The sequence below is a fragment of the Hyperolius riggenbachi genome, chromosome 7 (assembly GCF_040937935.1).
Source record: "Hyperolius riggenbachi isolate aHypRig1 chromosome 7, aHypRig1.pri, whole genome shotgun sequence".
In the NCBI taxonomy this organism is placed as follows: domain Eukaryota; kingdom Metazoa; phylum Chordata; class Amphibia; order Anura; family Hyperoliidae; genus Hyperolius; species Hyperolius riggenbachi.
The window spans coordinates 301,008,394-301,035,941 of NC_090652.1; the positions used below are offsets into that span (position 1 = coordinate 301,008,394).

The following is a 27,548-nucleotide window of genomic DNA, read 5'->3' on the forward strand; positions in this document are numbered from 1 at the left end:
TGATAGATTTCCAATAGATTTTATTTTGAAATCTATTGGAAATCTGTCCCTAGTGTGTGGCACACATCAGATAGATTCCTGTCAGATTCCACTTGACAGGCATCTGCCAGAAATCTATCTAATGGTCGAATCTGCTGCAAATCTATAAGTGTATGGTCACCTAAAGAGACAAATTTATCTCTAACCGTATCTGATTAGAGATAAAGTTGTCTCTAGTTGTAACTGCCCATATACTACAGGCCGATTCCCGTAAGATTTCAGCATGAAATCTTCAGGGAATCGGCTGAGCACGCTGCGTCCGCCCCGCCGCTACCCCTTAATGTATAAACGTGCCCCCTCCAGTGTGTGCATTTATACCTTACCTGTCCGGTGTCGGCCTCCACGTTGTTTCCTTCCATCTCTCCGGAATCTATCAGCTGCATACACGCTGACATCAGACGCTATGCGCCGCTAGCGTGTATGAGTCTGCTAGGACCCGGAGCGATGGGCGGATACCGCGCGGAAGGCTGGTACAGGACAGGTAATGTATGAATGCACACACAGGGGGGCAACATTTATACATTGCGGTGGCAGCAGCAGGGGTTTTGCCGTTTTATCGCTCGTTCCGAAATTGGCCGCCGTACCGCCGTGCACCTGACCAACCAACTTCGGCTTGACATCTCGCAGCATGTACGATCGACAATGCAACCGATTTTTGTCCCGATATTGGTCACTTTGTCGGTCGGGCATGCACTTGGTGGCACCGATTTTCATTCAATTATAATATTTACCTTGCCACACTTCGGGGGGTCCCGGTGCTTGAACAAGGGGGATGGAGGAGGATGGGGGAAGCCTTGTTAGGATCCAGAGGCAAGGTGAGTATCCCCCAGAGGGGGTTTTTCAGTTACAGATTCTCTTAAAGGACCTCTGTTGCGAAAATCTTAAAATGCAAAATATATGCAAACATATACAATTAAAAAGTAAGTTTCTTCCAAAGTAAAATGAACCATAAATTACTTTTCTCCTATATTGCTGTCACTTACAGTAGGTAGTAGAAATATGAAAGAACCGACAGGTTTTGGACCAGCCCATCTCCTCATGGGGGGTTCACAGGGATTTCTTTATTTTTAAAATGCACTTAGTGAATGGCAGTTGCTCCGTCCAACTGCCAACAAAGTGTATGGTGAGCAGGGAGGCTGGCCAGCATCATTGTATATATCTTTTTCAGGGAGTGTCTTTATAAAGAATAAAGGCCATGCTGAGAATCCCCTATGGAGAGATGGACTAGCCCAAAACCAGTTGGTAATGTCAGATTTCTACTACCTACTGTAAATGCCAGCAAGATAAGAGAGAAGTCATTTATGGCTCATTTTACTCTGGAAGAAGCGTGCTTCTTATTGGTATGTGTTTTAAATTTTAAGATTTTCGTGACAGTTCCTCTTTAAGGATGGAAGCTATTTTCTCCTGTCAGCACTCCTCCTATTCAATCTCCAATAAGTTTATCGCTACTTATCACACCTAAATGATCAATATCTTATTTTGTTCGCCACCAGTTAAGTCTTTCTTTGGCTGGTACATTTTGCTAAGGATTATTTTATTCTGAATGCATTTTAACAGGCATAATTAGAAAAAATGGGGAAAAAAATCATTATTTGAAAGTTTTCAGCCATTATAGTTTTAAAATAAAAGGTTGTACTGTGCATAAAACCCACATATTTTATTTGCCATTTGTCCTGGTTATTGCAGCATTTAAAATATTTCCCTTGTACAATGTATGGTGCCAATATTGCATTTGGAAATAAAGGTGCATTTTGCCATCACTAATCACAAGCCCATATAAGAAAAAAAAATAAAAAAAAAATAACAGTAATATACCCTCACAACATAAATATTAAAAAGTTTAGTCCCTGAGGTAACTTTTTTTTAAACTGTCATTTTTTTTTGTGCTTGTGATTATGTTTGTAGCTATGGAAGAGAGGGGCGTTTAATAAGGTTTTAATAAGTATTAATTACTACTTTTTGGCCACTAGATGGCAGTGTACACACTCCTGGAAGTTACCAGGAAGTGTACGATCTTTTTTTTTTTTCTTTACATTCAGTTTTATGAATCAACATGCCTCCTGATTCGAGGCATGGCGATTCATTCACAGGGGATCGGATGGATGGGGGAACGCTCGTTCCCCTTCCCCAATCGATCCCCTGTATTAGCTGCCAGGAACAAGTGCACAGTTCACCGCAACATTGCTAGACGAATATATCCGTCCAGAACAGGGCTGTGTAGTCGGTACAAAACTCATCTGACTCCAACTCTGACTCTTCAGTTTATAAAACCATCGACTCCGGCTCCAACCCGGACTCCAGGTACCCAAAAATTGCTCCGAATCCTTGACTCCGACTCCACAGCCCTCGTCCAGATTGCCACTAAGCAGCTCCTCATGGACGGATATATCCATCCAGTTAGGCATAACTCGTTCAACCAATTAATTATAGAGTTTTCATAAGAACTAGCATGGGCAGCACGGTGGTGTAGTGGTTAGCACTCTCGCCTAGCAGCCCTGGGCTCTCGGTCTCTCCTCTCTATGTTCCTTGTAAGTGCTCTGATCTACTAGAGCCCTTATGGCAGCAAATCATGCTTTCTAGGAATCGCGAATTGCAAAAAAAGCGAATGGCCAGGATCCTACAAGAGCGATTGCAATTTGCCAGCAGCATTTTTGGAGCAATTTCATAAGGGAAATCGATCTGCTTTTAAAGGGATACTGTAGGGGGGTCAGGGGAAAATGAGTTGATGTTACCCGGGGCTTCTAATGGTCCCCCGCAGACATCCTGTGCCCGCGCAGCCACTCCCCAATGCTCCGGCCCCGCCTCCGGTTCACTTCTGGAATTTCAGACTTTAAAGTCTGAAAACAACTGCGCCTGCGTTATCGTGTCCTCCCTCCCGCTGATGGCACCAGGAGCGTACTGCGCAGGCCCAGTATGGTCTGTGCCTGCGCCGTGCGCTCCTAGTGACATTACGGGAAGCGAGGACACGGAAACGCAGGCGCAGTGGTTTTCAGACTTTAAAGTCTGAAATTCCAGAAGTGAACCGGAGGCGGGGCCGGAGCATCGGTGAGTGGCTGCGCCAACACAGGATGTCTGCGGGGGATCATTAGAAGCCCCGGGTAACATCAACTCATTTTCCCCCCGACCCCCTACAGTATCCCTTTAAGTGACAAAATCACTCTAAAAAATGTTGCGTAATTGCACGTGGTTCCCAGGCCTAAGACTTTATGCATATTATTCTGCTTACCGCAGTAAGGTAATAAAACCCTAGGTTTTTAATATAGAATTTTAGGCTGTAGAGGCCTCATTTAAAGAGGAACGTTAGCCAAAAGGGGAAAAAAATAAATCAATACATTAAAAAGTGAGAAGTTAAAAAAACAGAAGAGAGATTAAGAAATGATATTTGCCATGTAATTTGTTCAATATCGTTTGATCCACAATGAGCCTGCAGGTCATTATCTTTACTACTGGCAGGTAAAAAAACAGCAGTTGTTTCCCACAATGCAACAAGATTCACAGTCAGGAAACTGTCAGGAACTAAGTCCTGACATCACACTGTGGGAGGGGTTTCACCACAATATCAGCCATACAGAGCCCCCTGATGATCTATTCAAGAAAAGGTAAAGATTTCTCATGGGAAAGGGGGTGTCAGCTACTGATTGGGATGAAGTTCAATTCTTGGTTACAGACAGTTCCTCTTTAACAAGAATAAAAAAAACAACAACATGTGAGTATTGTGCTTACTAAGCAATCAGCCCGATTATTCAGATCTGCCTCTGAAGCTGAGCTTGGAAATATATAAATCAGTTGAAGTTGAATATATTAGCTACGTTAAGCTGTTTAGCGAGTGACACGGTCCAAACCGTTCCCTGCTTAAGCCCCGATTGCCTTTCTTGTAAACAGCTCAAAATAGCCGACATTATCGCTCCCTTTGAAACAATTCGGGGATTTATCAATCATTTTTGCGGCGTGCCAGACGGCCGCGGCATCGCTGGAATTTGTGGATGCTCAGATTAGCCGCGCTCCCGCTTGTGTCGTTTCGCCATCTGTACGGCTCTCGCAAGCGCTCGCTTTTACAAGGCCGCCGACGATTCACAGCTATTTTGTAATAAAAAGAGGAGCAACATTGTTCCAGTTGCATCGTCTCGACACACAGTGAGAATTATTGGCGATTGTGTAGAAAGAGACAATCCTAACACCAACGCAGGGCCTGCGCAGGACTGTCAGACAACGGCGGAATTCCAGCCATGGGTGTGGTGGCGTTGGACATCTTGCAGCTTATCGAAAAACAGTGGTGGAACTCCGCCTGCTGCAGGCAATAGTGAGACCATTTATTGACAGCTCACCCTGCTGCTGGGGTAATTACTATTCCCCCTCTGAGTCCTAGCAACTCAGTCGTAGCAACGGTTGGGGTCTGGCAACCAATGTATCGAACAACCCGTGTGTGGGGCCTGCAGACTGTAGCATTACTCTTGTAGCCACGGCAAGCTTTGTTGCTATGCAGCTATAGCAGGGCGTCAGAAAGCTCTGCTTCGTGCAATTTCCTGTCAGATAGACGGGTCAAATCGATTTTTTTTCTGACAGGTCGGATCTGATTTCCGATCGTTTTTCTGATCGATTTTCTGATTACTCCTATACAAAATCGATCAGAAAAGTCACCAGAAATCATGCTTTACGCATGTTATTCTGCTTACCGCAGTGTAGTGAATACACCCCTAGGTTTTTAATGTAGAATTTTAGGTTGTCCAGGCATGTACGGTAGGTGTACCAGGCATAACATCTGAAAAATGCAAATACATTTTCTGAGCTCATCGGTGTTGATTGCAAGATAGCAGACCCTATAGCTGCCGGTGGGCCCACAGCCCTGGAGGGGAGGGGGTGTCCTGAAGAGGTACAGGACAACTAAAGAGAGAGGGATATGGAGGCTGCCATATTTATTTCCTGTTAAACAATACCAGTTGCCTGGCAGCCCTGCTAATCTATTTGGCTGCAGTAGTGTCAACATGCAGCTAATCTTGTGAGATCTGACATTAATGGCAGAAACCCCTGATCTGCTGCATGCTTGTTCAGGGGCTATGGCTAAAAGTATTGGAGACAGAGGTTCAAAAGGACAGCCAGGCAACTGTTATTTCTTAAAAGGAAATAAATATGGCCACCTCCATATCTCTTTCACTTCGGTTGTCTTTTAACCACTTGAGGATCACAGGCTTACACCCGTCTAGTCACCAGGCTATTTTTTACATTTCAGGCCACTGCAACTTTAACTGTGTGCTGCAGGGCTATACAACTTGGCACAGAAATGAATATCCCTCCTTTTCTTGCCATCAACAGAGCTTTCAGTTGGTGGAATCTGATTGCTGCTGGAATGTTGTTGTTGTTTTTTATTTATTTATTAACTTATATGTGTGTTTTTTTTAAATAAAATTTCATATTTTTTTTAAATATTTTTGTATACCCCCTTTCCCCCCCAAAATCCAATCAGCGTGATCCCTCTCATAGGCATCAACCTATGAGAATTATAGCCTTGTGTGCCTCTCCAGGGGACAGGTCAGTGACAGAGCTCTCTCTGCAGTAGATCGCAGCGCTGTTCAAGTGATTGCGGGCTGATTTTTCTTTTTTTTTTCAACCTGCCAGCCGCAGTCTACGGCTAGCAGCTTGCTTACCTAACTAAGGCGGGGATGCCCCTGCTAATCTCCACCCACCGCTCTTGACGCCTTTCGGCGTTAGGTGGTCCTGGGGCTGCCAACTTCCCGATTCCTATCGGCGTTAGGCGGTCGGGAAGGGGTTAAGTTAGCGATACATACATACAGTGGGTTGCAAAAGTATTCGGCCCCCTTGAAGTTTTCCACATTTTGTCACATTACTGCCACAAACATGCATCAATTTTATTGGAATTCCACATGAAAGACCAACACAAAGTGCTGTACACGTGAGAAGTGGAATGAAAATCATACATGATTCCAAACATTTTTTACAAATAAATAACTGCAAAGTGGGGTGTGCGTAATTATTCTGCCCCCTTTGATCTGAGTGCAGTCAGTTGCCTATAGACATTGCCTGATGAGTGCTAATGACTAAATAGAGTGCACCTGTGTGTAATCAAAAGTCATTAGAAATACACCTGCTCTGTGAGGGCCTCAGAGGTCGTCTAAGAGAATATTGGGAGCAACAACACCGTGAAGTCCAAAGAACACAAAAGACAGGTCAGGGATAAAGTTATTGAGAAATTTAAAGCAGGCTTAGGCTACAAAAAGATTTCCAAAGCCTTAAACATCCCACGGAGCACTGTTCAAGCGATCATTCAGAAATGGAAGGAGTATGGCACAACTGAACACCTACCAAGACAAGGCCATCCACCTAAACTCACAGGTCGAACAAGGAGAGCGCTGATCAGAAATGCAGTCAAGAGGCCCATGGTGACTCTGGACGAGCTGTAGAGATCTACAGCTCAGGTGGGAGACTCTGTCCATAGGACAACTATTAGTCATGCACTGCACAAAGTTGGCCTTTATGGAAGAGTGGCAAGAAGAAAGGCATTGTTAACAGAAAGCATAAGAAATCCCATGTGCAGTTTGCCACAAGCCATGTGGGGGACACAGCAACCATGTGGAAGAAGGTGCTCTGGTCAGATAAGACCAAAATGGAACTTTTTGGCCAAAATGCAAAACGCTATGTGTGGCAGAAAACTAACACTGCACATCACTCTGAATACACCATCCCCACTGTCAAATATGGTGGTGGCAGCATCATGCTCGGGGGGTGCATCTCTTCAGCAGGGACAGGGAAGCTGGTCAGAGTTCATGGGAAGATGGATGGAGCCAAATACAGGGCAAACTTGGAAGAAAACCTCTTGGAGACTGCAAAAGAGTTGAGACTGGGGCAGAGGTTCACCTTCCAGCAAGACAACGACCCTAAACATAAAGCCAGGGCAACAATGGAATGGTTTAAAACAAAACATATCTATGTGTTAGAATGGCCCAGTCAAAGTCCAGATCTAAATCCAATCGAGAATCTGTGGCAAGATCTGAAAACTGCTGTTCACAAACGCTGTCCATCTAATCTGACTGAGCTGGAGCTGTTTTGCAAAGAAGAATGGGCAAGGATTTCAGTCTCTAGATGTGCAAAGCTGGTAGAGACATACCCTAAAAGACTGGCAGCTGTAATTGCAGCAAAAGGTGATTCTAGAAAGTATTGACTCAGGGCTGAATAATTACGCACACCCCACTTTGCAGTTATTTATTTGTAAAAAAATGTTTGGAATGATGTATGATTTTCAATCCACTTCTCACATGTACACCACTTTGTATTGGTCTTTCACGTGGAATTCCAATAAAATTGATTCATGTTTGTGGCAGTAAAGTGACAAAATGTGGAAAACTTCAAGGGGGCCGAATACTTTTGCAACCCACTGTAGTATTCTGGGACAAATCCATTGCAGGCATTATGATAAGTAGGATGGAAGGACAGGAGTTTAGAGGCATAGAGCATCGGCAGTTCAGCTGATTCTAAAGGTGGTCATACACTGGCAGATGGCCACCCAATTTTATCAACAGATAGATCCCTTTCCAATCGAAATCTGCAACACATTGAAAATAGATATTTAATAGAGTTCAGCTTGAAATCTATTAAAAAGGTGCCCCCTTATTACAGAGCTGACTGGTGGGGGTAGGTAATTTACAGCTCCACCAAAATGAGAGTCCGAGAATCAGGCTCTCTCCAGCCTCCACAATGCAGCTCGGTACACACTTGTGCGGGGGCAGAACGGAAACGGAATGCGCATCCGCGAGGCTGATGCATTCCGTCCATTCTGCATCCGCTTTGCACAAATACACTCGCATCTGTTCTGCATCCGCAGCAATGCTACATCCCAACTGCCGCTTGTCCCGCCGCTTGTCCCACTCTTAGTCCCTCCAGCAGCCCAGGGGCCGGCGGAAGCATGGCTCTCCATAGACTGCAACAGGCCAAGTCTCCCTAGCAACAGGGAGCATTCTCATTGATCCAACATGAACCAATGAGATATCTCCCTGTTGCTGAGGATTCCGATTGGTCTGTTTCTGCCCAATGGAGAATCCCCATGCTTCTGTCGGCCTCCAGGCTGTTCAGAATGGACCGAGCGACGGTGATAGACGGCGGGACTCGTGAGTATTATGTCCTGGCGGTAGCGTGGATGCGACGAAAACAGGCGACGAGGATGCGGCGACCAGCCCAGTGAGAGCGGACAGTGTCCAATCTTATAGGCTTGCATTGGACACGTTTTCCTGACCAGTCCAGGAAAAAGTGTAAAATCCGGACTCTTCGCAACGTTTTCTTTCTGTGCAACATAGATCCATGTTTCTGGACGAGTGGGTCCTATTTTTAACATAGGATCAGTTTCCTGCATTTCTGCAGAGCTTTAAAAACGTATTCCATAGATACGTTTTTAAAACAAGTGTGAACCGGCCCTAACACAACACAATATAGAAGTCCGTGATAGAAGCATTAAGATGGCCAAACATTTGATCTTATCGAATTGAGGCCAATATATTACATATGCATTCAATTTTCCTCCAATTGTGAAAAAAAAATGTTTTAAAACAGTGAGAAGATGACTTGGGTCTGTAAATTAGGAAACTACTGCCATTCAATCTTCTGAAAAATTGTACATACATTTCTGCCCCTATCTACAGTATCTATGAGTGTGAATGGGGAGCAGGTGTGGTACATTTGGTGTTATCGCTCTCACACTCTCTTGTACTGGTCACTGGAAGTTCAGCATGGGACCTCTTGGCAGAGAACTCTCTGAAGATCTGAAAAAAGAATTGTTGCTCTACTGTAAAGATGGCCTAGGGCAGGCTATAAAAAGATTGCCGACACCCTGACACTGAGCTGCAGCACGGTGGCCAAGACCATACAACGTTCTAACAGGACAGGTTCCACTCAGAACAAGCACCACCATGGTCAACCAAATCAGTTGAATGCACGTGCTAAGCATCATATCCGGAGGTTGTCTTTCGCAAACACACGTATAAGTGAATTGCTGCAGAGATTGAAGGGGTGGAGGGTCAGCCTATCAGTGCTCAGACCATACCCCAAACACTGCATCAAATTGGTCTGCGTGGCCGTCATTACAGAAGGAAGCCGCTTCTAAAGATGATGCACACGAAAGCCTGCTGACAGTTCACTGGCAACAAGCAGAATAAGGATGTAAATTACTGGAGCTATGTCATGTCCCTCCAAATATTTTACCATGTGAAGTAAGATATTGCCTGTAAGAATGGAGTATTGCAATAGGTTAGCCTATAAATATCCCCAAATAACGGTTTGGTCGCTTGTTTATCTAAAAGATGTAACCAGCAGAATGTCCCCCAGACAAAAAACTAATATCTGTATAGAGAACACAGTACGAGGCGCCCATGGCACATGCCATGCCTGAACCCCTGTAGATACGCCTCTGAGTAGAGGAGCACCAGGTCTCTGACATCCACCAGCTTCACCATGGAGTAGTGGAAGAGGATTCCCGTGGCAACCTGAGAAGCTCTAGTGACCTCCATGCCCAAGAGAATTAAGGCAGTGCTGGAAAATAACGGTGGGCACACAAAACATTAAAACTATGGGCACAGTTTTGACATTTTTCAGTTAGGGGTGTGCTCACATTTGTTGCCAGTGGTTTAGTTATTAAAGAGAACCTGTCAAAAGAAAAACAACCAATGGGAGGTACTTACCTCGGGAGGGGGATTCCTCTGGATCCTAATGAGGCTTCCCCTGTCCTCCTCTGTCCCTCGGTTCCAGCGCTGGCAGCCCCCGAACAGCGGGCATGTAAATATTTACCTACCATGAACCGGCACGGACGCAGTAGCAGCTTTCTGATCAGGCTCAGGTGGAAATAATCAAGCCCGATCGGGTCCGCTCTACTTCGTCTGTGCAGTAGAGCGGACCTGGTCGGACTCCACTATTTCCACCTCATCCCGATCAGAAAGTGGCTACTGGGCCTGCGCTGGAGCCAGTGAAGATAAATATTGCAGGCTACTGTTTCTGCGCCAAAGCCAACATCCTTGCCGGCTGTGGTTTTCGGGGGAGCCAACGCCAGAACAGAGGGGCAGAGGAGGGTGCCGAAAGCCTCATGAGGATCTAGGGCAGGCTTTCTCAATCCCCAGGGTCCCTTGACTCATCTCAGGGACAGATTTAGGCCAAGGCCACCTAGGCCATGGCCTAGGGCACCACAGGAGGAAGGGCACCAAAGCAGCAGGCTGAACTTATGCAACATTTGCAAGCTTGCAAATGCTGCAGTGCAGGGAGATCAGGCGAGCGCATGACTACGGTACTCTGCAGCCAGCGGCCTGTGCAGCAGCCACCTTGCACTCTGTGCACGTTTGCATTGTGGCCGGCAGCTATGGACTTGGGCAGCATTGGAGACGCAAAGGAAGAGGAAGCTTCTGAACTGGAGACAAACAGAGAAATGAGTGACACCGATGGCTGCTGTGGTGTTAAGGTGAGCTGGCTATCTATACTGATGTGGGGGGGGGGGGGGGTATTAAGGGAGTCATCTTGCTACCTATACTGGAGGAGTCATCTGGCTACATATACTAGAGGGAAGGGGAGGGGTCATCTGGCTACCTATACTGGAGGGAAAGGGGGAGGAGTTATCTGGCTACCTATACTGGGGAGGGGTCATCTGACTACCTATACTGGGAGGTCATCTGGCTACCTATCCTAAAGGGAAGGAGACGTTGTCATCTCGCTACCTATACTGAAGGGGGGCTGGTGACAGTGGCCTAGGGCGGTAAAAAGTACAAATCCGGACCCGAGTACTCTGCAGGTGTTACTTGGCATCTTATCCACATTGTAGGGGAATTATGGAAGAGCACATTATAATAGGGGGTATTGTATAAAGTAGCACTGAATTGGTGGTCAAAATAATGAGCACATCAATAAAAAAAGCAGAATATAGAGACAGTATAATGAGTGGCGGTGTAATAGGGAGTCGTGAAATAAACAGCCACACCTACTTTTAAAGTCTATGCCTCCTGCAAATTAAATGAAGGGGTTCCTCCAGATCCCAAAAATATTTTCCAGATTCCTCCAGGTTAAAAAGGTTGAGAAAGGATAATCTAGAGGCTGCCCCCTTCTGGGAGTAAGTATCCCCCAGGGGGGTGGGGTGGGGAAGGGGGGGGGGTCATACAGTCCCTTTTTTGTGGCTGCGCTGTACACTGTCAACTTATTGTACTGAAGTGTCATATCTTTAGTGTTGTCCCATGAAAAAATATAATAAAATACTGTATTTACACAAAATGAGAGTTGTACTCTCTATCTATCTATCTATCTATCTATCTATCTATCTATCTATCTATCTATCTATCTATCTATCTATCTATCTATCTATCTATCTATCTATCTATCATCCAATATCTATCTATCTACCTATCTATTATCCAATACCTATCTATCTATCTATCTATCTATCTATCTATCTATCTATCTATCTATCTATCTATCTATCTGCTGTATCTCTCTGCACACACATCTCTAAGTAATAACACTGATGTTATTATTATTATAATGGATTTACTTATAAGGATGAGGTATCAGAGACGCAGCTCTCCAGCTATCTCACTTCCTATAACTCAGAGTGAGTGAGCTATGGCCGGTGCAGATTTGTTGGTAAGATTTTGGCATGCAGAGAGTCTGCACCCGGCAGCCCCATACATCTCGCTCGCTGGAGGTGGATCTATATTAGTAAGAGGCAGCCTCTCTGCACTGAGCAAACACACGCCAACATGAAATATTTAGACAGCGGGGAAAGCTGTGCATTAGGAGTTAGCCAGGCTTACGATGGAGAGAGCAGAGGGGAGGATGGGGTGCGCCTCCTGTGTTCCCTCACTCTCCCCGAGACGTTTGAGCCGCCACTCCTGCCGCTTCCCAGCGCGATAAACTAACGCAGCCAACATGTGAACCTACCCAGAGTAAGCATTGGTGATCATTTTGGGTGACTGTCTTAGAAAGGATCACTGTACAGACACGCTATTCAGCTACAGCCAAGCAGCATGTTTGGTTCCATGCTAGAGGGGAGGGGCATGTGAAAAGGCACATGCGCTGAGGGCACCAAAACTGCTGGTTGATTAGGACCCTTTTTTTCACTATCATTAAAAGGAACCTAAACTGAGAGGCATATGGATGTTTCCTTTTAAACAATACCGGTTGCCTGGCAGTCCTGCTGATCTCTTTGACTCCAGTAGTGGCTGAATCACACACCTGAAACAAGCATGCAGCTAATCCAGTCTGACTTCAGTCAGAGCACCTGATCTGCATGCTTGTTGAGGGGCTGTGGCTAAAAGTATTAGACACACAGGATCAGCAGGAGAGTCAGGCAACTGGCATTGTTTTAAAAGGAAAAATCCACATCCTTCTGAGTTTAGGTTCCCTTTAAAGTGACGCAATGTGATTCTATGTATTTTCGCTGCACGTGTTATGAAGCAATCATTGTGCAATTGGATGGATTTAGCGGCCGATGGGGGGAGCGGGAGTTGGTAGAAAATGTAAATAATTGAATCACATGAAAATCAATTAGGAAACGCGATACCTGTGATTTTCTTGCACTTCCATTGACTTGAAAAAACAAATTTTACCAGTGGGAAATGTTAAAGGACCACTGTCGCAAAAATCTTAAAATGTAAAATATATGTAAGCACATACAAATAAGAAGTAAGTTTCTTCCTGAGTAAAATGAGCCATAAATTACTTTTCTCCTGTGTTGCTGTCACTCACAGTAAGGTTTTGTTCACATCAAAAATCGAAATAGCTGACGCCATTTTAGATTTTTTGTGCATTTCCCCCCCCTCCCGGTGCACCTCTGCGCGCTACGATTTTGTACAAAACGCTTTGTAACCGCTTTTGTAGAGCGACTGTTTAGTCACTTCCTGACATCGGTCAGAAAGTGAACTCTTTCATCCAGAAATTAATAAAAACAATGTATTTATTCATAAAAGCGCAAATACAATCGCCGGATAAAGCAATTTGTGAACATTTTGCGTATTTCCTATACCTTCCATTGTAGCAAAATCCCCCGAGAATGGTACATGCAGCGCTTTGCTGAGCAGAAAGCGGATGAAACGCGCTGATATGAACTATCCCATAAGGATTCACTGCACTAGCGATTTGCATTACCAACGTTAAAAAAACCCAGCAAAACTCCCTAGGTGTGAACAAGCCCTTAGTTGTAAAAATATGACATTTTGGGTTAGTCCATATCTCCCTAGGGGATTCTCAGTATGGCCTTTATTATTTATAAAGACACTCCTTGAAAAGGATTTAAACAAAGATGCTGGCCAGCCTCTTTGCTCACCGTACACATTTTTGGCAGTTGGACGGAGTAACTGCCATTCACTAAGTGCTTTTGAAAATAAAGAAAACTCTATGAACCCCCCATGAGGACATGTGCTAGTACAAAACCTGTCAGTTCTGTCAGATTTCTACTACTTACTGTAAGTGACAGCAACATATGAGAAAAGTAGTTTATGGCTCATCTTACTCTGGAAGAAATGTACTTCTTATACAGTGGGTTGCAAAAGTATTCGGCCCCCTTGAAGTTTTCCACATTTTGTCACATTACTGCCACAAACATGAATCAATTTTATTGAAATTCCACATCAAAAGACCAACACAAAGTGGTGTACACATGAGAAGTGGATCAAAAATCATACATGATTCCAAACATTTTTTTTACAAATAAATAACTGCAAAGTGGTGTGTGCATAATTATTCGGCCCCCTTTGATCTGAGTGCAGTCAGTTGCCTATAGACATTGCCTGATGAGTGCTAATGACTAAATAGAGTGCACCTGTGTGTAATCTAATGTCAGTACAAATACAGCTGCTCTGTCAGGGCCTCAGATGTTGTCTAAGAGAATATTGGGAGCAACAACACCGTGAAGTCCAAAGAACACACAAGACAGGTCAGGGATAAAGTTATTGAGAAATTTAAAGCAGGCTTAGGCTTCAAAAAGATTTCCAAAGCCTTGAACATCCCAAGGAGCACTGTTCAAGCGATCATTCAGAAATGGAAGGAGTATGGCACAACTGTAAACCTACCAAGACAAGGCCATCCACCTAAACTCACAGGCCAAAGGAGAGCACTGATCAGAAATGCAGTCAAAAGGTCCATGGTGACTCTGGACGAGCTGCAGAGATCTACAGCTCAGGTGGGAGACTCTATCCATAGGACAACTATTAGTCATGCACTGCACAAAGTTGGCCTTTATGGAAGAGTGGCAAGAAGAAAGGCATTGTTAACAGAAAGCATAAAAAGTCCCGTTTGCAGTTTGCCACAAGCCATGTGGGAGACACAGCAACCGTGTGGAAGAAGGTGCTCTGGTCAGATGAGACCAAAATGGAACTTTTTGGCCAAAATGCAAAACGCTATGTGTGGCGGAAAACTAACACTGCTCATCACTCTGAAGACACCATCCCCACTGTCAAATATGGTGGTGGCAGCATCATCCTCTGGGGGTGCTTCTCTTCAGCAGGGACAGGGAAGCTGGTCAAAGTTGATTGGAAGATAGATGGAGCCAAATACAGGGCAATCTTGGAAGAAAACCTCTTGGAGTCTGCAAAAGACTTGAGACTGGGGCGGAGGTTCACCTTCCAGCAGGATAACGACCCTAAACATAAAGCCAGGGCAACAATGGAATGGTTTAAAACAAAACATATCCATGTGTTAGAATGGCCCAGTCAAAGTCCAGATCTAAATCCAATCGAGAATCTGTGGCAAGACCTAAAACTGCTGTTCACAAACGCTGTCCATCTAATCTGACTGAGCTGGAGCTGTTTTGCAAAGAAGAATGGGCAAGTGTTTCAGTCTCTAGATGTGCAAAGCTGGTAGAGACATACCCTAAAAGACAGGCAGCTGTAATTGCAGCAAAAGGTGGTTCTACAAAGTATTGACTCGGGGCTGAATAATTATGCACACCCCACTTTGCAGTTATTTATTTGTAAAAAATGTTTGGAATGATGTATGATTTTCATTCCACTTCTCACATGTACACCACTTTGTATTGGTCTTTCATGTGGAATTTCAATAAAATTGATGCATGTTTGTGGCAGTAATGTGACAAAATGTGGAAAACTTCAAGGGGGCCGAATACTTTTGCAACCCACTGTATGTGTATATTCATATACATTTTAAATTTTATGATTTCTGCGACAGAGGTCCTTTCATCATGGTTCCCTTGTGATCAGTAAATTGTGACCCATCAAATCGTAACAAGCGGAAAAAAAACAGATCGGGTTGTTTTGGCGCTGCGACAGGCAGACATCCCATAGACATCTGTGCTAAATAATGGCACCAAATGCGAGCAGTAGCCGATTGTCTACTACACAGACAATCAGCTACAACTATTGGTAGCTTTGTTGCCCGAATTTAATTAGTGTTAAGGACAGGAGCCCATTAATGGTACCATTTTTCATTAAATGCGATCTTTCGATGGGATTTGAACGATCGTAACGATCGCTACTTTCCCGGGGCTTCCTCCAGCCCCAATCTCCCAGCATGTCCCTCGCCACAGCTCTGCCGCCAGCCGCTCGTGCAAGCGCAGTACAGGTCGACCTGGAGGTCGGCCTGACCGTATCGCCGGGGACCTGGAGGCTGCGGCGAACGGCTGATGGCAGAGCTGCGGCGAGGAACATGCTGGGAGATTGGGGCTGGAGGAAGTCACGGGTAAGTAGCACTTATTTTCTTTATATCAGCCTTGATAACTCCTTTAAGGCAATTATCAATTGTTCACATTTACTGAACGATTCTGTCTTCAAATGCAATCATAAAATCCAACTTTCGGATTGATTTTATCCAATTTAGCAATCGACCAAAAAATCGTTCCTTATCAACTGCCTTCTATAAATGGTGAATTTTCTAGACAATTCGATCATAAAAATCGCATCGAAAGATCGCATTTGGTGAAACAATTGGACTGTTAAATCGCACCTTTAAGAGAAACCGTGACCAAGAATTGAACTTCATCCCAATCAGTAGCTAATACCACCTTTGCCATGAGAAATCGCTTCCTTTTCACAAATGGATCTTCAGGGGAATCTGTGTGGCTGATGTTGTGGTGAAACCCCTCCCACGGAAGCAGTAGATTTGGGCGCATGAGACAAGTGGACAAAAAGGGCGCCCCATTCACTTCCATTATAAATATCGTTTAATGGGCGCTGAACAGGGAAAAAACGGCGCCGGAGATTTTTAAGGATTTATAACGGCGCCCGGAGATTTTTAAGGATTTATAACTATGTTTGTGATGATTTAAGTTTACAAAATGAGCCCGTGACGAATAACGTTTATGAAGATACTAAATCACTATTTCTAAAACATTTCTAAAACATTATCCACCCAAAAAAATAATTTACATTTTTTTCTTTACATTTTTTATTTATTAATGTGTGTAAAACATTATTATCCATAGGGGGTTTTAGGTTTAGGCACCAACAGGGGGGTCTTAGGTTTAGGCACCAACTGGGGGGTCTTAGGTTTAGGCACCAACAGGGGGGTCTTAGGTTTAGGCACCAACAGGGGGGTCTTAGGTTTAGGCACCAACAGGGGGGTCTTAGGTTTAGGCACCAACAGGGGGGTCTTAGGTTTAGGCACCAACTGGGGGGTCTTAGGTTTAGGCACCAACTGGGGGGTCTTAGGTTTAGGCACCAACTGGGGGGTCTTAGGTTTAGGCACCAACAGGGGGGTCTTAGGTTTAGGCACCAACAGGGGGTCTAGGGGTTAGGGATAGGTACAGGGAGGGTTTTTAATAAACGTAAATATAAGTTTCACTTCACAAATAGGGAAGATTAACGTTTTAAGAATTGCCGATCTCATAAACATTATTTAGTGATTTATAAATTCTTAAAACACTATTTATAAACGAAATTCTACACAATATTTCTATAAACGATATTTTCCATTTATCGTTTATACCACGCGCCCTTTTTTCCCCGACGCCCTTTTCGTACGTACGCCCCTCCCACAGTGTGATGTCAGGACCATGGTACTCCTGGCAGTTTCCTGTCTGTGAACCTCATTGCATTGTGGGATATAACAGCTGTTTACAGCTGGGTCCAACTGCCAAAAAAGCAAGCAGCATCTCCTTCCAGTGACATCACCTGCCAGCAGTAAAAATGTCAACATGTGGTAAATGTCAGAATGTAAATCAGGGAGAGGAAAGATTTTACAATGGAAAAATACTGACTAAATTATTTATACATAATTCTTGTAAAAATAAAGCACTTTTTTATTACATTACTTTCACTGGAGTTCCTCTTTAAGGCACTTTTGGGGGGGTTAAAGAGGAACTGTAGCAAAGAGGGGGGGGGGGGAATAAATCAAAACATTGCGAAGTGAAAATTTAAAAAATAGAACAGAAATCAAGAAATGATTGATATTTGCCATGTAATTTGTCCATGTTGTTTGATCAGCCTGCACAAAATCATCTTTACAACTGGCAGACATGAAAAAAAAAAAACGCCAACTGGCATTATCCATAACCACACCCCCTAACAATGCAATCAAGATTGTGGTTTTAAAGGACCACTATCGCGGAAAAAGTAGGCAGTTAAAAATGTGACAGATGACAGGTTTTGGGCAAGTCCATATTTTTAAGGGGGATTCTCAGGGCTTTCTTTGTTTTCAACAGCATTTCCTGAACAACAGTTGCAAAATCTAACTGACATAATAGTGTGCAAGTGATTAGGGAGGCCGGCTGGTATCTTGCTATTTTGGCAGTTAAACTGTTGTTCAGGAAATGCTGTTGAAAACAAAGAAAGCCCTGAGAATCCCCCTTAAAAAGATGGACTGGCCCAAAACCTGTCATCCGTCACACTTTTTAACTGCCTACTTTTTTCACGATAGTGGTCCTTTAAGATATACAGTACATATGCACAGAGGGAGATACTGGTTGCTTGGCGGTTGGAAATAGCTGTTAATTCCCACAATGCAGCAAGGCTCACAGACAGCAAACTGTCAGGACCATGCTCATGACATCACTCTGTGGGAGGAGTTTCACCACAATATCAGCCATACAGACCCTCCTGATGATCTGTTCAAGAACAGGTAAAGATTTCTCATGGGAAAGGGGGTATCAGCTACTGATTAGGATGAAGTTCAATCTTTGGTTACAGTTCTTCTTTGAGGGGAACCTTGACTGAAAATTAAAAAAAAGTTTCACTTACCTGGGGTTTCCACCAGCCCCCTGCAGGCGTCCTGTGCGCGCCGTCACTCACTGATCATCCGGTCTCACGCCATGGCTCAGTTTCGTTTCCGGTGACTGATCAGACACCGATCAGTGAGTCTGCGCAGCTCTGGCAGTGCGCTTCCTCGATCGCGCTCCCGTCTCGGTGGCCATCTTGGGCCTACACAGTACGCGTACCTACGTAGTACAGGTACTGCACAGGCGCAAGACTGCCACAGAGATAGAAGTGCGATGGAGGACACGCGCGGCTTAAGCCCCCTCTGGTATCCGTCCTAGCAGGAAGTGATGCGTTGCGGCAAATTACGCTTGCGGTGTCTTCCTGTTTCGGTTATCCGGAAGTGCATTATAAAACTACGCTTCCGCACATGCGCAACGCAACATCGCCGCACCACCGCTAAAATTTTTTAAATCTCTGGGTCGCCATAAACTTACATGACTTCCAGCCCGCTGCATGTTGACGCAGGCATGCGCGGTAGTTTTGGAAGTGCGTCTGATTGAAAACTTCCGCGAACCGCAGCGCAGGTAATATGAAAGCACCCATTGCCTTGCGGTAAATTGCTGCGACGCATTGCGCCAGTGTGAAAGGGCCCGCAAGGTTAGGCAGTAGGTGTGGAGAAGGGTTAAGGTGAGGCACCTTCCGGGAAGTCTGGACTTAGGGTAAGGCCTGGTTTCCATATAGAAATGCGATCGCAGGGACAGCAGACATTGCATACACTGCACTGTCTGCTGTTTCCATACATGCGCTGTGATTCCCCACTGAATAGCAGCGCATGGTTGCCTGCATTTCTGGGCGATTGCGCCTGTGATCCCATTCAGTATAATAAATGGGATCGCAAACTTCGCCTTCCGGTAGTGACGCACAACGCAGAGCAATGCGGCTCTGCTTTGCAGTGGAAACAAGCCCTTAGGCATTAGATGGAGGGGTTAAGGTTGGGCACCTTAACAGGAGAGTTAAAGTGAACCTCCGGACTAAAAATCTACTCAGCAGAACTGAAAAGGCTTGGAGTTCTTTAACAGTTTCACAGCATCAGAACTTACCAAAGCATCATTTTTAAGTGCATTTTTACCTAAGCTCCACCCATCAAAGAAAACTGCCAGGGCCTTTTTTTTACCTGATGCTGTGCAAAAGCATTATGGGATTTCCTATGTTATTCATGTTGCCTAGCAACTGGGAGGGGTGATCAGGACACATGACAGTTGGAACCGAGTCTCATGCTCCCTGTCACCTCCTTTCAACCAAAAATATGGCTGCCATCGTGAAATCAAACATTTGCCTGTTCTTTTAAAACAGGGTGGGTAAGAGATTATATTACCTATCTATTTTAATTAACATAACTAATATGACTTAATGACAGTATGTTTGTTTAGGCTTGAGTTCCTCTTTAACCTATTTTGGTTCCTACGTGCACGCGCGCTCCCGGCCCGCGGTTCGTTAGCCAGGCAATCAGTGAATCGGGCTATGGTGCCCGATCACTGATTCCTCTCCCCTGCTGAAAAAGCGACAGCTTCTCTCGGAAGCTGCGCTTTTTCTGGCTGTTGCCTCCCCCATGCGTCTCTCTAAGCGTATGTTACGCTTAGAGTGACGTCATGTAAACAAACTCATGGCCGCCATCTTGTGGCCAAAAAGTAAAACTACAACTAAAAGTAAAAAAAATTAAAATCAACACACATTTACATTATAAACCTTCTGTTTCCATCCCACCCTCCCAAAAATACCCAAATAAAATGTTTAATTAAAAAAAAACAAAAAACATTACACTAAAAAAAACATGTAAATATTTACCTAAGGGTCTAAACTTTTTAAATATCAATGTAAAGATGAAATATTTCTATATATTTTTTTTTTTACACTTGTAAATAGTGATAGATGCAAAACGGAAAAAATGCACCTTTATTTCCAAATAAAATATTGTCGCAATACATTGTGATAGGGACATAATTTTAACGGTGTAATAACCGGGACATATGGGCAAATACAATACGTGAGTTTTAATTATGGAGGCATGTATTATTTTAAAACTATAATGGCTGAAAACTGAGAAATAATGATTTTTTTTCCCGTTTTTTTCTTATTCTTCCTGTTAAAATGCATTTACAGTAAAGTGGCTCTTAGCAAAATGTCCCACCCAAAGAAAGCCTAATTTAGGCGGAAAAAACAAGATATAGATCAGTTCATTGTGATAAGTAGTGATAAATGTATAGGCTAATGAATGGGAGGTGAACATTGCTCAAGTGAAAACGACGGAACGCGAATGGGTTAAGGTTAGGATCCCAGTACCCAACTGATGCAGTAGGCCACCACAACAGATGAGCAAACACAAGAGTTTAAAGGATACCAGATGTGAATTAAGCTAGAGAAACGGGGGGAACAGGCATATACTCCGTTCTCCTCTCTTCCCCCCCGCAGGCTACCTAAATGCCCCTCCGGCAGCCTCTTCCAGGTTTCATTAGTTTATTTTTACCTCGAGTGTCCTTTAAGCAGAATTGTGCAGAGAAGCGCATTCTCTCATCTCGCCCCACCCGGCTACTTTTTCATGCCACCCAGCTGGGAAAAAATTCTGGGGAGAACTTCCATTGCCTCCCCTTGCTGCCCTTCAAGGTCTTGGGGCCCATCTCCCAAGGGCTGTAAAGCAAGTGTGGCCATCGGGATCTTCACACCCATAACAAGTGTAGCCACAAAAACAGCTAATCTGGAGGACGGACCCCTGTATCGGGGGATGGGGAAGGCTAGTAGATGGGGCCCTAAAACAGCTTTGGGCCTCCTTGCAATCGCAGGGGTTGCTCCCCTCTAGTTGTGCCCCTGGGTGCATGGTCTGTCTGTCCGAGCACAGAAAGGGGAACTCAAAATTTGTATCTCAGACCAGCATTTGATCACAAAGACATTTCTGAAAGTATGTCCCTTTATTCAGAAATTATGCATTACTAACACACACCGCCAAACTGATACCATTCACAAACTCAGATGATCAAAGTCCTTCTCACAGGTTAAGCAAAAGGAGAACAGAGGCGCCAGCAGGGTAAAAGTGGATAAAACCTTTAAAATTTGCTTGCAGGAGTAGCGCCTTACTCCTGCTACTGCTGAAATTGTTTGCCCCCATGTTTATTGCCTGATGAAGCGGGCGTGGCCTGCGAAACGCGTAGCATTTTTGGGGTACTATATAATAAATGTGATTACTATTATACAGACAGCCTTTCGTGTCTGCTTTATGGAGGTAAGTCCACCGCTTCCTTCAAGCAAATTTTAAAGGTTTTATCCACTTTTACCCTGCTGGCCCCTCTCTTCTCCTACTGCTATACCCTGTCCACCCCTGGTGGAGGGGTGATCTACCCATTTTCTGATCTACAGAGAGCGACTTCTTATCCCTGAGTGAGGACAGGTCTAATCTCCTCACCTGCCTATACAGTGGTTGCCTGTGTGGTAACCCACGTTTGTGAGTATACTCTTCTCACTAATTATCGTTATTATATTTATGCTGAACATACTACACTATATTGGGCTCTCAGTTTCTCTAACTTTTCTCACAAGTTAAGTGCAGATGGCAAAACTTGGCAGAAGTATTATGCAGCATACACACATGGCCGGATTTGAGGCAATGCCACAAAGGCCATGACCTAGACCTAGAGCACCAGGAAGCAAGAGGCGGACAGCAGGCTGGCACTCCCAAACATGTAAACCGCAGACCCGGTCTGTGGTCACCCTGCTTAAAGGATACCCGAGGTGACACATGACATGATGAGATAGACATGTATATGTACAATGCTTAGCACACAAATAACTATGCTGTGTTGCTTTTTTTCTTTCTCTGCCTGAAAGAGTTAAACATCTGGTATGTAAGTGGCAGTTCCTGTCTGAGTCAGGATTGGGTCAGACTACAGCGTGACCCTCACGGATAAGAAATTACAACTACTGTATAAAACATTTTCCTAGCAGACAATGGCTTCTGAGAGGAGGAAAGAGATAAAAAAAGGGTCAATAGTTCATAGATTTTAGCTCTGGCATACTTCAATGAATGTGTCATTGAACAAAACAATAAAACAGTAATAACTCAAAAAGTAGATTTAAACATAAAATAAATCTGTGGAATATCTTAAAAGGTCATTTTTAGGGGAAGGAAGATAGATATAATCGTTTATTTCATCATTATTATTTTTTTGCCTCAGGTGTACTTTAAAGAGGAACTCCAGTGAAAATAATATAATTTAAAAAAAGTGCTTCATTTTTACAATAATTATGTATAAATGATTTAGTCAGTGTTAGCCCATTTTAAAAGCTTTCCTCTCCCTGATTTACATTCTGTCATTTATCACATGGTGACATTTTTACTGCTGGCAGGGGATGTCACTGGCAGTAGCTGCTGCTTGCTTTTTTGGCAGTTGGAAACAGCTGTAAACAGCTATTTCCCACAATGCAACGAGGTTCACAGACAGGAAACTGCCAGGAGTACCATGGTCCTCACAGTTTCCTGTTGGACGGCTTTCACCACAATATCAGCCATACAGCGCCCCCTGATGATCTGTTTGTGAAAAGGAAAAGATTTCTCATGGGAAAGGGGATATCAGCTACTGATGGGGAGAAAGTTCAATTCTTGGTTACGGTTTCTCTTTAAGTGCAGATGGCAAAACTTGACAGAAGTATCATGCATAGCTCCCAACTGTCCCTCTTTCGGAGGGACAGTCCCTCTTTGGGAGCCCTGTCCCTCTTTCCTCCTCATTTGTCCCTCTTTCAGGACTTTGTCCCTTTTTCTATGTAAATATATATATTTCTCTACTAAAAAATGTGTATGATTGACTCTAAACTTTATTCCCATCCTTTAAATTGATAGATTACTAATTTTAAAATGTTAATATGAAGGAAAATGAACCAGGATAGAAAGGACCATTGTGGTTTGAATTATAAAACAAAATATTTTTATAAAATCTTTATGGTATGCATCACTAGGGGTTTGCTGGGGCGTGATTAGGGGTGTGGCTTAAGTGTCCCTCTTTTTCATCTCAAAAAGTTGGGAGGTATGCCAGCATACGCACATGGGTGGATTTGAGGCAAGGCCACAAAGGGCATCACCTAGAGCACCAGGAAGCAAGAGGCGGGCAGCAGACTGGCGTTCCCAAACACGTAAACCGCAGACCAGGTCCGTGGTCACCCTGCTTAGCAGGGGAGAGCAGTGGCGCACAGCACAGGATGAGGGGAACACAGCTCAGGGTGGGGGGAGCACAGGACGGGGGGTACGACACTGCACAGGATGGGAGACGGAGAATAGGAGGGGGAAGTACACAGGACAAGGAGCATGGCCAGGAGGCAGGTGCGACAGTGGGCCTTGGGTTATAAAATTTACAAATCCGGCCCTGCATCAGGTCTGCTTTAGGGCCTTTTCCACTAGGCTCGTATCGACCTGAAAAATCAGATCGCGCTGGTTTTGCCGATCGCTACAGCACCGCGATTAAAAATGTAAATCATGGCTGTTTTTCCACTAGTGCGTTTCAGTTGTTTCCAAACCGCAATCGCCGACTTGCTGCATTTCTCGTGTGTTTGCGCTCCCATACTTTGTAGAGGAGCGCATGAAAATCGCATAGCAACTGTGCTGCTATGCGATCTTTCCTGTGACACGACAATTCTAACTATTTTCCCGTTGAGTTTTTTCCCCCATTGGAAATTGCAAGCGCACACACACCACAGTCATGTGTAACCTGATGGATCGCAACACAATCGGAGCGAAATGAAAGAAGGAATCGCGATTGCATTGTTAATGGGCATGCATTCGCGCTTCCTAGTGAACAAGGGCCCTTTGAAGGAAGCGATCATGCATGTCCATCAATTCAGTTTGTGTTTTTTAGGTTCCAGACAAATGTTTACCTGCTAGTCTCTCCACCCCAATCTTGTATACGTTATATACAGAGTACAACAAAACCGTGCAATCAGAATCCTCAGTGACGACCGACAGAAAATTAATTACAAGATAAGCCACTGACAGACTGCATTGTGTTGTATGACTCATAATGGGATGGAAGCCACAGATCTGCACTGAGATAAGAGGCCCAGTAAACCATAATCACCTAGCGCCACAATCACTAATAACTCTACAAAGCAGGAAATACAGTGTACCTATGTCATCAAACAATCCCCACGACAATTAAAGTGGACCTGTACTCTTGCACAGGACAGAAGGAAAACAAAGAGAACTCCACCCTGTATGTATTTAGAGAGTTTAGCCTGTCTAAAATTCCCCCTCATCTGTGACTAATCACAAACGTAATCTCTTAGCTGCCTCGGCAGAGCAGCTAATTTGTGAACACAGGATGTTAACCCTATGTCTGCTTTCACAAAAGCAGGAAGTAGACACACTGCAGATTTATTGCAGGATTTGTATCTGCAGCTGTAGCATAGAAATGGTTTTTTTTTCTTTAAAGGTTATTATGCTGTTGCTTATCTTTTATGAGCACAGAGGAAGTTCTGAGTTCAGGTCCACTAAGGAGCAGAATGTTCCCCTACTATGCAAAATCTCCACTGACCCGAGGAAAGAGTAGAAATGTAGCCAATCAGTTCTCTTGCCTAACCAACCTTCAGCCCAGTAATTGGCAGCAGTCGGGTTTGATAGGCTTCATTTCCTCCTCTTTCTTGGCCAGCGGGAGTTTGCTGGTTAGAAGAATATTCTGCTCTTTTCCTTTCAATGGCCAGTATCTTTTTTTTTTTACAGATAACACCCTCCTTCCCTCGGTTTGGCACTCACCTGTTCAGGTCCTTGGAAGCAAATCCTGCAGAGAGGGGTTTTCATGCCGCTGTCCAAGCTTCCTAAAGAGTACCTGTCCTCGGTTTTCCCTTTGCAGAAGTCATCCGAGGAAGCACTGCTGACCATAGACGTGGGCTGATGCTGGAGTCCAGGGGCCGCCGCGGCAGGGTAGCACCAATCCTCCTCAGGAGTCGCCCCACCACCAGGACACCTCCAAGCCCGACCCAAGGCCGTCAATGTGTTGTTGTTGGCTGCCAAGCCACCTCTAGCGCCATGGTCACATTCTGCGCTGTTCATGGGCAAACTAGGCGTTTGCGGTGGGCGCCGAAGCAGAAGGACCTTCAAGTCATTGAAAAGCATGCGGCAGCGGCACTTGAGGAGACCCTGATGGCGAAACATCTGTCTTGGACTCAATAATCCACAGCACCATAAAAGCAGGACGGTTCTCAAGAACATGTGAGGGCCTTACGCTCCAAAAAGATAACAGGAAAAAGTGTCGGAGGCCCAAAATCTGCACTTAGGAGGGCGTGCCTCAAACTGCTCTTGTTTTGTGCTTTCTTTATCGGCTCCCCACCCAGTAATAAGCCTAACGCTTTCACTAAGGATCAATGAACAGAAAAACGAGTTAATCTGGTTGACAAAGAGGGATTAAGTGTACAAAAAAGAGAAGGTTAGACACCCAGGCAGCTGCAAAAGGCGTTCTGTCCTGGCCCCCCTCCTCTCTAAACTCCTAAATGTAATAAAAAGTACGCCTTGAGATCAAAAACCGCTCAAAGGACTTGCAAAACCCCACCTTATCATTATTATTTCCAAAACAACGCTTTCACCCATTTAGAACGATCCTAAAATTATTTTTAAAGGTCCCTCCAGATTCCAGAAAAAGGCAGGAATAATCTGTGTGGGTTGAGCATCAACGTCTTATTAATAATATTTACAAAACTGGAGAGAAGAGGGGTGTGGGCTGCCAACTTAAAAGAAAAATGTTAAAAAATGCAGCCTCTAGGGGAGAGGGGGATAAAATATATCTATAGGATTGAATATTGTCTCACGTCTCCTCCATTCATAACAGCAACAGCATCACCAGAACCAAAAATACTGCCAAAATATTAAAAAAAAAATGTAAATCAAGTATTTTTTGTTCTTTTAAATCCTAAGAATAGTCAATAGCACTGCATAGCTTTTTTTTTGTCTTCACCCAACCTCAATGCCAAGCAGCCTAGACCCCCCAAACAGATCATGAGCCCTTCCTATGCTGCTGCTGGCGGTGGTGGTGCTGCTGCAGTTGCTGTGCCTTGGCATGGTATGCCACCATCTCCTTACCACACCCGGAATGCATGCAGCCCAATCCCTCCAGGGCTACCTAGTGGTGGCTGTGTTGAGCATGCAAGCCCCCTTACTCCTCTGTGGTGGTCCAGCCTGTGGGTGATGCTGAGGATGAGGTGTATCCTGCTGCTGTTGCTACCTCCTCGGGATGCAAGGGGAAGAATTCCAGTTGCAACGTAGACAGGCTTGTTTTCCCGTTAGAGAGGATTGGAGGAGAGCAGGGAAGGCTGTCTTGGCATCCCTGGCACTGGTGGTGGGGGGGTGCAGCAGGCTCTGCTGGAGGAGGAGGCTGGACCGGGCACAGCGCTGCCACTTCCAGGACAGCTCCGGCGGCTGCTGCAGGTTCAGCACTCTGGGCTGTGGACAGCTCCCTCCCCGTCTGCCACGTAACGCTGCTGGGGGCGCTGACGCAGACGGCTGGAAGCGGCGAGGGAGGAGGGAGGAGGAAGAATGGGGGGAGATGCCTGATCAGTTATCCACACAAGGGAAAGTCGTCTTTATTGACATGAAGATCCTCTTTACTATCAGCCGGACTGCTGCAGCGTTATTATCCGGCCACGTCACTGATAATGATATAAGGAGGAAGCCAGGGCTGAGGCTGTGTGCTGCAGACAATGCATGGATGGGAGAGGAATAGTATTATTATCCCCTCTGCTAAACACAAGGCAAAGTGCTGTGTGATAGGCCAAGTGCAAAGTCAGCATCAGCCTCTTAAAGGGGACATGAACTCTTACACAGGACAGAAGGAAAACAGAGAAATCCACTCTGTATGTCTTTAGAGAGTTTAGTCTAACAGTGGCGTAGCTAAAGAGCTGTGGGCCCCGATGCAAGTTTTACACTGGGGTCCCCAAGCACTCTATACATAACAATTGATACGGCGCACCGAAACCTGCCAATGGCAGCTACCGTGTCAGAGTTGCAAGAAGGTGATGGGGAGCAGCTTGTTAATGATTACCACTATTCACAATATCTATAGAAGTGATTATTATAAGCACAAGACCAATAGAGAGCTAATACTGACGTTGAGGGAAGGCCCCTCTGGCCCAAGGACCCCGATGCACCCCCTATTGCTACGCCTCTGCTGTCTAACTACGGTAATTGCCGAGCTTCAGCAAAGAAGTCACTCGAAAGGCATAGACTAAAAGGGCTTGTTCACATCATAAATCGCTGACGCCAGCGTTTTGCGATTTTGTGTGTGTGTGTTTTTTTTAACTCCTCTCAGCGCTTACCTGCACGTTCTGATTTTTTATAAAGCGCTTTTCTAAGCGATTCTGCTTTTT

General features: G+C 44.7%; 1 protein-coding gene across 1 annotated transcript in view; it reads right to left on the reverse strand.

Moving 5' to 3' along the window:
* The window catches only part of MARCHF4 (membrane associated ring-CH-type finger 4), a 125,149-nt gene extending 98,377 nt beyond the window's left edge, over positions 1-26,772 (reverse strand). Inside the window, exon 1 of the mRNA XM_068246086.1 lies at positions 24,946-26,772. Within this exon, the coding sequence (XP_068102187.1) occupies positions 24,946-25,401 (456 nt within the window). The 5' untranslated portion in view covers positions 25,402-26,772. The remainder of the gene's footprint in view (positions 1-24,945) is intronic.
* Positions 26,773-27,548: the final 776 nt, after the last annotated feature.